Source organism: Struthio camelus, unplaced genomic scaffold (assembly GCF_040807025.1).
Source record: "Struthio camelus isolate bStrCam1 unplaced genomic scaffold, bStrCam1.hap1 HAP1_SCAFFOLD_251, whole genome shotgun sequence".
In the NCBI taxonomy this organism is placed as follows: Eukaryota; Metazoa; Chordata; class Aves; order Struthioniformes; family Struthionidae; genus Struthio; species Struthio camelus.
Window position 1 is genome coordinate 1 of NW_027182581.1, and position 11157 is coordinate 11157.

At 77.3% G+C, this 11157-nt stretch overlaps 1 protein-coding gene across 1 annotated transcript; it reads right to left on the reverse strand.

Moving 5' to 3' along the window:
* Positions 1 to 930: 930 nt before the first annotated feature.
* On the reverse strand, positions 931 to 10823 carry LOC138064928 (reticulocalbin-3-like; the record flags this gene model as incomplete). Its single annotated transcript, XM_068929176.1, is given in 6 exon segments — positions 931 to 1109; positions 1112 to 1129; positions 3236 to 3296; positions 3429 to 3601; positions 4545 to 4737; positions 10692 to 10823. Coding segments are annotated over 5 exon segments (534 nt in total), but the record flags the coding sequence as incomplete, so codon positions are not given.
* Between the last annotated feature and the right edge of the window lie 334 nt (positions 10824 to 11157).

Sequence of the window (11157 nt, forward strand, 5' to 3'; positions counted from 1 at the left end):
GTCCGGGCGCCCCTGCGCAGACCTGCCCCCCCCCAACCCCCTCCCGAGGGACCCAGGCGTCCGGGCGCCCCTGCGCAGACCTGCCCCCCCCAACCCCTCCCGAGGGACCCAGGCGTCCGGGCGCCCCTGCACAGACCTGCCCCCCCCAACCCCCTCCCGAGGGACCCAGGCGTCCGGGCGCCCCTGCGCAGACCTGCCCCCCCCAACCCCTCCTGAGGGGCCCAGGCGTCCGGGCACCCCTGCATGGACCTCCTCCTGCTGCCTTTAGGGGCCCAGGTGTCCGGGCGCTGCTGCGCAGACCCGCCCCCCGAGGGGCCCAGGCGTCCGGGCGCCCCTGCGCAGACCTGCCCCCCCCAACCCCTCCTGAGGGGCCCAGGCGTCCGGGCACCCGTGTGTGGACCCCTCCCACCACCCTGAGGGGCCCAGGCGTCCGGGCGCCCCTGCACAGACCTGCCCCCCCCCAACCCCTCCTGAGGGGCCCAGGCGTCCGGGTGCCCCTGCGTGGACCCCTCCTGCTGCCTTTAGGGGCCCAGGTGTCCGGGCGCTGCTGCGCAGACCCCCCCCCCCAAACCCCTCCCGAGGGGACCCAGGCGTCCGGGCGCCCCTGCACAGACCTGCCCCCCCCAACCCCTCCTGAGGGGCCCAGGCGTCCGGGCACCCGTGTGTGGACCCCTCCCACCACCCTGAGGGGCCCAGGCGTCCGGGCGCCCCTGCACAGACCTGCCCCCCCAACCCCTCCTGAGGGGCCCAGGCGTCCGGGCACCCCTGCGTGGACCCGCTCCTGCTGCCTTTAGGGGCCCAGGCGTCCGGGCGCCCCTGCACAGACCTGCCCCCCCCCAAGCCCCTGCCGAGGGGCCCAGGCGTCCGGGCGCCCCTGCGCAGACCTGCCCCCCCAAGCCCCTGCCGAGGGGCCCAGGCGTCCGGGCGCACCTTGTCGATGTCGGAGTGGTGCAGCAGGTGCTCGGCCTCCACGGCGGCCGGGTCGGCGGCCGGCGGCCGCAGCCAGTGGGCGACTTCGGCCTCGTCCAGGCGCCCGTCGCCGTCCAGGTCGCGGAAGCGGCCGAACTGCTCCCGCTCCGTCCGCACCCACTCGGGCTCCGGCGCCCCGGCTCCGCCGCGTACATGTCGGCTGCCGGCCCCCGCCGCCGGGTCAGGAGCGCCGGGGGCCCAGGCGTCCGGGCGGGGTGGGGGAGGGGGCCCAGGTGTCTGGGTGGGGTGGGGGAGGGGCCCAGGCGTCCGGGTGGGGTGGGTGAGGGGGCCCAGGCGTCCGGGTGGGGCGTGCCAGGGGGCCCAGGCGTCCGGGTGGGGTGGGTGAGGGGGCCCAGGCGTCCAGGTCAGTTGTGCCAGGGGGCCCAGGCGTCCGGGTGGGGTGGGGGAGGGGGCCCAGGCGTCCGGGTGGGGCGGGGGAGGGGGCCCAGGTGTCCGGGTCAGTTGTGCCAGGGGGCCCAGGCGTCCAGGTGGGGTGGGGAAGGGGGCCCAGGCGTCCGGGTGGGGTGGGTGAGGGGCCCAGGCGTCCGGGTCAGTTGTGCCAGGGGGCCCAGGCATCCGGGTGGGGTGGGGAAGGGGGCCCAGGCGTCCGGGTGGGGCAGGGAAGGGGGCCCAGGCGTCCGGGTCGGGTGGAGAACGGGGCCCAGGCGTCCGGGTCGGGTGCGCCATGGCAGGGGGACCCAGGTGTCCGGGCGGGGCAGGGAAGAGGGCCCAGGCGTCCGGGTTGGGTGGGGAATGGGGCCCAGGTGTCCGGGTGGGGCGGGGAAGGGGGCCCAGGCGTCCGGGTGGGGCGGGGGAAATGGGGCCCAGGCGTCCGGGTCGGGCACGCCGCAGTGGGGCCCAGACGTCCGGGTGGGGTGGGGAATGGGGCCCAGGTGTCCGGGTGGGGCAGGGAAGGGGGCCCAGGCGTCCGGGTGGGGAAGGGGGCCCAGGCGTCCGGGTGGGGCAGGGAAGGGGTCCCAGGCGTCTGGGTCAGGTGGGGAACGGGGCCCAGGCGTCCGGGTCGGGCTCGCTGCGGTGGGGCCCAGGTGTCTGGGTGGGGCAGGGAAAGGGGCCAGGCGTCCGGGTGGGGCGGGGAAGGGGGCCCAGGCGTCCGGGTCGGGTGGGGAACGGGGCCCAGGCGTCCGGGTCGGGCACGCCGCGGTGGGGCCCAGGTGTCCGGGTGGGGCAGGGAAGGGGGCCCAGGCGTCCGGGTTGGGTGGGGAACGGGGCCCAGGCGTCCGGGTCGGGCACACTGCGGTGGGGCCAGGTGTCCGGGCGGGGCGGGGAAGGGGGCCCAGGCGTCCGGGTGGGGTGGGGAACGGGGCCCAGGCGTCCGGGTCGGGCACGCCGCGGTGGGGCCCAGGTGTCCGGGCGGGGCGGGGAAGGGGGCCCAGGCGTCCGGGTGGGGTGGGGAACGGGGCCCAGGCGTCCGGGTCGGGCACGCCGCGGTGGGGCCCAGGTGTCCGGGCGGGGCGGGGAAGGGGGCCCAGGCGTCCGGGTGGGGTGGGGAATGGGGCCCAGGCGTCCGGGTCGGGCACGCCGCGGTGGGGCCCAGGTGTCCGGGTGGGGCGGGGAAGGGGGCCCAGGCGTCCGGGTCGGGCACGCCACGGTGGGGCCCAGACGTCCGGGTCGGGTGGGGAATGGGGCCCAGGTGTCCGGGTGGGGCAGGGAAGGGGGCCCAGGCGTCCGGGCGGGGCAGGGAAGGGGGCCCAGGTGTCCGGGTCGGGCACGCCGCGGTGGGGCCCAGACGTCCGGGTGGGGCAGGGAAGGGGGCCCAGGCGTCCGGGTGGGGCAGGGAAGGGGGCCCAGGCGTCCGGGCGGGGCGGGGAAGGGGGCCCAGGTGTCCGGGTCGGGCACGCCGCGGTGGGGCCCAGACGTCCGGGTGGGGCAGGGAAGGGGGCCCAGGCGTCCGGGCGGGGCGGGGAACGGGGCCCAGGCGTCCAGGTCGGGCACGCCGCGGTGGGGCCCAGGTGTCCGGGTGGGGCAGGGAAGGGGGCCCAGGCGTCCGGGCGGGGCAGGGAAGGGGGCCCAGGGCGTCCGGGTCGGGTGGGGAAGGGGGCCCAGGTGTCCGGGTGGGGCAGGGAAGGGGGCCCAGGTGTCCGGGCGGGGCGGGGAAGGGGGCCCAGGCGTCCGGGTCGGGCACGCCGCGGTGGGGCCCAGGTGTCCGGGTGGGGCGGGGAAGGGGGCCAGGCGTCCGGGCGGGGCAGGGAAGGGGGCCCAGGCGTCCGGGCGGGGCAGGGAAGGGGGCCCAGGCGTCCGGCCTCACCGATATACTCCTCCACCTGGACGTAACCGTCGCCGTCCTTGTCCATGTCCTCGATGGTCTCCTGCGTCATTTGGGCCGGGGGGGACACGGCGGTGACGCGGCCGCCCGCGGGCCCAGGCGTCCGGGCGGCGGCGGCAGCACCCCCCCGCCCCGCCCCGCCCCCCGCCCGCCGGGGCCCAGGCGTCCGGCTCACCGCCGCCACGACGGCCCTCATGCTCTCGAAGTCCTCGGGGTGCAGGAAGGCGGCGAGCTCGTCGCCCGCCAGCCGCCCGTCGCCGTCGCCGTCGGCCGCCCGGAAGCGCCGCTCGTCCCGGGCCACCAGGCGCCGGTAGCGCTCGGGGTCCCCCGTGTCCCCGAAGTCATCGTCTGGGGGGGGGGGAGGTTACTGGGGGGGCCCAGGCGTCCGGGAGAGAGCACCCCCCCCGCCCCGACCAGCGAAGGGGGCCCAGGCGTCCGAGCCGCCATCTTGTGTGGGGCCCCGGTGTCCCCCCGGTGTCCCCCCCCCCGAGCCGAGCGGGGCCCAGGCGTCCCCAGTGTCCCCGACCCCCCCGAGTGGGGCCCCGGTGTCCCCGGTGCCCCCCCCCGACCCCCTGTGGGCCAGGCGTCCCTGTCCCCCCAGTGTCCCCCAGTGTCCCCCCGTGTCCCCCCCGTGTCCCCCCGTGTCCCCCCGTCCCCCTGTCCCTGTGTCCCCCCCTGTCCCCCCCGTGTCCCCCCGTCCCCCCGTGTCCCCCGTGTCCCCCCCGTGCCCCCATGTCCCCCGTCCCCCCCTGTCCCCCGTGCCCCCCCGTGTCCCCCCGTGTCCCCCCGTCCCCTGTCCCCTGTGTCCCCCCCTGTCCCCCCCGTGTCCCCCCGTCCCCCCCGTGTCCCCCCCGTCCCCCCCATGTCCCTCCCATCCCCCCCGTCCCCCTGTCCCCCCGTGTCCCCCCGTGTCCCCCCCAACCCCCCGTGGGGCCCAGGCGTCCCTGTCCCCCCAGTGTCCCCCGTGTTCCCTCCATGTCCCCCCGTCCCCCCGTCCCCCCTGTCCCCCATGTCCCCCGTGTCCCCCATGTCCCCCCCGTGTCCCCCCCCGTGTCCCCCCCCGTCCCCCCCTGTCCCCCCCCGTCCCCCCGTGCCCCCGTCCCCCCGTGTCCCCCCCCGTCCCCCGTGTCCCCCCCGTGTCCCCCCGTCCCCCCCTGTCCCCCCCGTCCCCCCGTGCCCCCCGTCCCCCCGTGTCCCCCCCGTCCCCCGTCCCCCCCGTGTCCCCCCCCGTGTCCCCCCCCCGTGTCCCCCCCCCATGTCCCCCCCGTCCCCCCCGTGCCCCCGGCCCCACCGAGGCCGTAGGCCCGCCGCCGGTACTCGCGCCAGCCCAGGCCGCCATCGCCGCCGCCGCCGCCGCCGTAGCGGGCCCGGGCCCCGGCCAGGCTCTCGGCCATCGCCCGCCGCCGCCGCCGGCCCAGCCAGGCGCCCAGCTCGGCCCCGACACCAACCCGTCGCCGTCGGCGTCCATGAGCCCCGCCAGCAGCCTGCGGGCCGGGGGGGACACGGACACGGGGGGGGACGGACACGGGGGGGGACGGACACGGGGGGGGACGGACACGGGGGGACACGGGGGGGACGGGGGGGACACGGGGGGGGCACGGACACAGGGGGACATGGGGGGACGGGGGGGACGGGAGGGGACACAGGGGGGACGGGGGGGACGGGGGACACAGGGGGCGTGGGGGCACGAGGGGGACACGGGGGGGACACAGACACGGAGGGACATGGGCACGGGGGGGACACAGACATGGGACACGGAGGACACGGGCGGTGCGGGGGGGACACAGACACGGGGGACACGGGGGGACACAGACACGGGGGACACGGGGGGCACGAGGGGGACACAGACACGGGGGGGACATGGGTGGTGTGGGGGGGCGTGGGGGAGACATGGAGGGGACGCGGGGGGAGGGGATATGGGGGGGACACGGACACGGAGGACACGGGGGGGTGGGGGGGACACAGACACGGGGGGACACGGGGGAGACACAGACATGGGGCGACACGGGGGGACACGGCACGGGGGGCACGGGGGGCACGGGGGTGTGGGGGCACACGGGGGGGACACAGACACGGGGGGACACGGGGGCACGAGGGGGACACAGACACGGGGGGACATGGGTGGTGTGGGGGGGCGTGGGGGGACATGGAGGGGACACGGACAAAGGGGGGACACGGGGGGGTTGGGGGGTGGGGGGACATGGGGACATGGAGGGACATGGGGGGACATGGGGGCCGTGGGGGGCGTGGGGGGCAAGGGGGAGACACGGGGGCAAGGGGGGGACATTGGGGGGACACGGAAACGGGGGGGACACGGGGGGTGTGGGGGGTGTGTGGGGACATGGGGGGACATGGGGGAGACACGGGGGGACATGGGGACACGGGGGGGACACGGGGAGGTGGGGGCGTGGGGGATGTAGGGACATGGGGACATGGGGGGACATGGGGGGACATTGGAGACATGGAGGGACATGGAGGGACACAGGCAGCCCGACATCATGGTCCCACCGGGACGCCTGGGCCCCGGGACAGGGGGGTGAGTTGCCCGGACGCCTGGGCCCCTCAGCGGGGTGAGTTCCCCGGACGCCTGGGCCCCGGGACAGGAGGGAGGTGGGTTGCCCGGACGCCTGGGCCCCTCAGCGGGGTGAGTTCCCCGGACGCCTGGGCCCCGGGACAGGGAGGGAGGTGGGTTGCCCGGACGCCTGGGCCCCTCAGTGGGGTGAGTTGCCCGGACGCCTGGGCCCCGGGACAGGAGGAGGTGGGTTGCCCGGACGCCTGGGCCCCTCAGTGGGGTGAGTTCCCCGGACGCCTGGGCCCCGGGACAGGAGGGAGGTGGGTTGCCCGGACGCCTGGGCCCCTCAGCGGGTGAGTTCCCCGACGCCTGGGCCCCGGGACAGGGAGGGAGGTGGGTTGCCCGGACGCCTGGGCCCCTCAGTGGGGTGAGTTCCCGGATGCCTGGGCCCCGGGACAGGGAGGAGGTGGGTTGCCCGGACGCCTGGGCCCCTCAGTGGGGTGAGTTCCCCGGACGCCTGGGCCCCGGGACAGGGAGGGAGGTGGGTTGCCCGGACGCCTGGGCCCCTCAGCGGGGTGAGTTCCCCGGACGCCTGGGCCCCGGGACAGGGAGGGAGGTGGGTTGCCCGGACGCCTGGGCCCCTCAGCGGGGTGAGTTCCCCGGACGCCTGGGCCCCGGGACAGGGAGGGAGGTGGGTTGCCCGGACGCCTGGGCCCCTCAGCGGGGTGAGTTCCCCGGACGCCTGGGCCCCGGGACAGGGAGGGAGGTGGGTTGCCTGGACGCCTGGGCCCCTCAGTGGGGTGAGTTCCCCGGACGCCTGGGCCCCGAGACAGGAGGGAGGTGGGTTGCCCGGACGCCTGGGCCCCGGGACAGGAGGGAGGTGGGTTGCCCGGACGCCTGGGCCCCTCAGTGGGGTGAGTTCCCCTGATGCCTGGGCCCCGGGACAGGGAGGGAGTTGGGTTGCCCGGACACCTGGGCCCCAGGACAGGGGGTGCATTGCCCGGATGCCTGGGCCCCGGGCCGGGGGGGTGTGTTGCCCGGACGCCTGGGCCCTTCAGTGGGGTGTGTTGCCCGGACGCCTGGGCCCCTCAGTGGGGTGAGTTCCCCGGACGCCTGGGCCCCGGGACAGGGAGGGAGGTGGGTTGCCCGGACGCCTGGGCCCCTCAGTGGGGTGAGTTCCCCGGACGCCTGGGCCCCGGGGCAGGAGGGAGGTGGGTTGCCCGGACGCCTGGGCCCCTCAGTGGGGTGAGTTCCCCGGACGCCTGGGCCCCGGGACAGGGAGGGAGGTGGGTTGCCCGGACGCCTGGGCCCCTCAGTGGGGTGAGTTGCCCGGACGCCTGGGCCCCGGGACAGGGAGGGAGGTGGGTTGCCCGGACGCCTGGGCCCCTCAGTGGGGTGAGTTCCCCGGACGCCTGGGCCCCGGGGACAGGGAGGGAGGTGGGTTGCCCGGACGCCTGGGCCCCTCAGTGGGGTGAGTTGCCCGGACGCCTGGGCCCCGGGGACAGGGAGGGAGGTGGGTTGCCCGGACGCCTGGGCCCCTCAGTGGGGTGAGTTCCCCGGACGCCTGGGCCCCGGGACAGGGAGGGAGGTGGGTTGCCCGGACGCCTGGGCCCCTCAGTGGGGTGAGTTGCCCGGACGCCTGGGCCCCGGGACAGGGAGGGAGGTGGGTTGCCCGGACGCCTGGGCCCCTCAGTGGGGTGAGTTCCCCGGACGCCTGGGCCCCGGGGACAGGGAGGGAGGTGGGTTGCCCGGACGCCTGGGCCCCTCAGTGGGGTGAGTTGCCCGGACGCCTGGGCCCCGGGGACAGGGAGGGAGGTGGGTTGCCCGGACGCCTGGGCCCCTCAGTGGGGTGAGTTCCCCGGACGCCTGGGCCCCGGGACAGGGAGGGAGGTGGGTTGCCCGGACGCCTGGGCCCCTCAGTGGGGTGAGTTCCCCGGACGCCTGGGCCCCGGGACAGGGAGGGAGGTGGGTTGCCCGGACGCCTGGGCCCCAGGACAGGGGGTGCATTGCCCGGATGCCTGGGCCCCGGGCCGGGGGGGTGTGTTGCCCGGACGCCTGGGCCCTTCAGTGGGGTGTGTTGCCCGGACGCCTGGGCCCCTCAGCGGGGTGAGTTCCCCGGACGCCTGGGCCCCGGGACAGGGAGGGAGGTGGGTTGCCCGGACGCCTGGGCCCCTCAGTGGGGTGAGTTCCCCGGACGCCTGGGCCCCGGGACAGGGAGGGAGGTGGGTTGCCCGGACGCCTGGGCCCCTCAGCGGGGTGAGTTCCCCGGACGCCTGGGCCCCGGGACAGGGAGGGAGGTGGGTTGCCCGGACGCCTGGGCCCCTCAGCGGGGTGAGTTCCCCGGACGCCTGGGCCCCGGGGCAGGAGGGAGGTGGGTTGCCCGGACGCCTGGGCCCCTCAGCGGGGTGAGTTCCCCGGACGCCTGGGCCCCGGGACAGGGAGGGAGGTGGGTTGCCCGGACGCCTGGGCCCCTCAGCGGGGTGAGTTCCCCGGACGCCTGGGCCCCGGGACAGGGAGGGAGGTGGGTTGCCTGGACGCCTGGGCCCCTCAGTGGGGTGAGTTCCCCGGACGCCTGGGCCCCGAGACAGGAGGGAGGTGGGTTGCCCGGACGCCTGGGCCCCGGGACAGGAGGGAGGTGGGTTGCCCGGACGCCTGGGCCCCTCAGTGGGGTGAGTTCCCCTGATGCCTGGGCCCCGGGACAGGGAGGGAGTTGGGTTGCCCGGACACCTGGGCCCCAGGACAGGGGGTGCATTGCCCGGATGCCTGGGCCCCGGGCCGGGGGGGTGTGTTGCCCGGACGCCTGGGCCCTTCAGTGGGGTGTGTTGCCCGGACGCCTGGGCCCCTCAGTGGGGTGAGTTCCCCGGACGCCTGGGCCCCGGGACAGGGAGGGAGGTGGGTTGCCCGGACGCCTGGGCCCCTCAGTGGGGTGAGTTCCCCGGACGCCTGGGCCCCGGGGCAGGAGGGAGGTGGGTTGCCCGGACGCCTGGGCCCCTCAGTGGGGTGAGTTCCCCGGACGCCTGGGCCCCGGGACAGGGAGGGAGGTGGGTTGCCCGGACGCCTGGGCCCCTCAGTGGGGTGAGTTGCCCGGACGCCTGGGCCCCGGGACAGGGAGGGAGGTGGGTTGCCCGGACGCCTGGGCCCCTCAGTGGGGTGAGTTCCCCGGACGCCTGGGCCCCGGGGACAGGGAGGGAGGTGGGTTGCCCGGACGCCTGGGCCCCTCAGTGGGGTGAGTTGCCCGGACGCCTGGGCCCCGGGGACAGGGAGGGAGGTGGGTTGCCCGGACGCCTGGGCCCCTCAGTGGGGTGAGTTCCCCGGACGCCTGGGCCCCGGGACAGGGAGGGAGGTGGGTTGCCCGGACGCCTGGGCCCCTCAGTGGGGTGAGTTGCCCGGACGCCTGGGCCCCGGGACAGGGAGGGAGGTGGGTTGCCCGGACGCCTGGGCCCCTCAGTGGGGTGAGTTCCCCGGACGCCTGGGCCCCGGGGACAGGGAGGGAGGTGGGTTGCCCGGACGCCTGGGCCCCTCAGTGGGGTGAGTTGCCCGGACGCCTGGGCCCCGGGGACAGGGAGGGAGGTGGGTTGCCCGGACGCCTGGGCCCCTCAGTGGGGTGAGTTCCCCGGACGCCTGGGCCCCGGGACAGGGAGGGAGGTGGGTTGCCCGGACGCCTGGGCCCCTCAGTGGGGTGAGTTCCCCGGACGCCTGGGCCCCGGGACAGGGAGGGAGGTGGGTTGCCCGGACGCCTGGGCCCCAGGACAGGGGGTGCATTGCCCGGATGCCTGGGCCCCGGGCCGGGGGGGTGTGTTGCCCGGACGCCTGGGCCCTTCAGTGGGGTGTGTTGCCCGGACGCCTGGGCCCCTCAGCGGGGTGAGTTCCCCGGACGCCTGGGCCCCGGGACAGGGAGGGAGGTGGGTTGCCCGGACGCCTGGGCCCCTCAGTGGGGTGAGTTCCCCGGACGCCTGGGCCCCGGGACAGGGAGGGAGGTGGGTTGCCCGGACGCCTGGGCCCCTCAGCGGGGTGAGTTCCCCGGACGCCTGGGCCCCGGGACAGGGAGGGAGGTGGGTTGCCCGGACGCCTGGGCCCCTCAGCGGGGTGAGTTCCCCGGACGCCTGGGCCCCGGGGCAGGAGGGAGGTGGGTTGCCCGGACGCCTGGGCCCCTCAGCGGGGTGAGTTCCCCGGACGCCTGGGCCCCGGGACAGGGAGGGAGGTGGGTTGCCCGGACGCCTGGGCCCCTCAGCGGGGTGAGTTCCCCGGACGCCTGGGCCCCGGGACAGGGAGGGAGGTGGGTTGCCTGGACGCCTGGGCCCCTCAGTGGGGTGAGTTCCCCGGACGCCTGGGCCCCGAGACAGGAGGGAGGTGGGTTGCCCGGACGCCTGGGCCCCGGGACAGGAGGGAGGTGGGTTGCCCGGACGCCTGGGCCCCTCAGTGGGGTGAGTTCCCCTGATGCCTGGGCCCCGGGACAGGGAGGGAGTTGGGTTGCCCGGACACCTGGGCCCCAGGACAGGGGGTGCATTGCCCGGATGCCTGGGCCCCGGGCCGGGGGGGTGTGTTGCCCGGACGCCTGGGCCCTTCAGTGGGGTGTGTTGCCCGGACGCCTGGGCCCCTCAGTGGGGTGAGTTCCCCGGACGCCTGGGCCCCGGGACAGGGAGGGAGGTGGGTTGCCCGGACGCCTGGGCCCCTCAGTGGGGTGAGTTCCCCGGACGCCTGGGCCCCGGGGCAGGAGGGAGGTGGGTTGCCCGGACGCCTGGGCCCCTCAGTGGGGTGAGTTCCCCGGACGCCTGGGCCCCGGGACAGGGAGGGAGGTGGGTTGCCCGGACGCCTGGGCCCCTCAGTGGGGTGAGTTCCCCGGACGCCTGGGCCCCGGGACAGGGAGGGAGGTGGGTTGCCCGGACGCCTGGGCCCCTCAGCGGGGGGGGCGGGGGGGGGTCCTACCCGAGGCGGCGGCGGCTCTCGGCGGGGGGCAGCTGCTCGAAGGCGCGCGCCTGCTCGGGGCCCAGGAAGGCCTCGTGGTCGTGGGCGAAGCCGGTGCGGGCGTGCTCCCGCTCGGGGTCGGGCTCGGGGGGCCGCCGGGGTCCCGGCCGCTCGGCCCCCGCCAGCCACAGCGCCGCCAGCCACCACCAGCCGCCCCCGGCCATGCTGGGGGGGGGCGGGGGGGGGTCACCGGGCAGCCGGGTGCCCCCCACTCCCCCCCCCCGGTACCCTCCAAAATGCCCCCGAATGCCCCCAAATCGCCCTAAACGGCCCCAAAATGCCCCCAAATGCCCCCAAATCGCCCCCCAAATGCCCCTAAACGGCCCCAAATCACCCCCGAAATGCCCCTAAACGGCCCCCAAATGCCCCTAAACAGCCCCCAAATGCCCCCAAATGGCCCCAAATCGTCCCCTAAATGCCCCTAAAT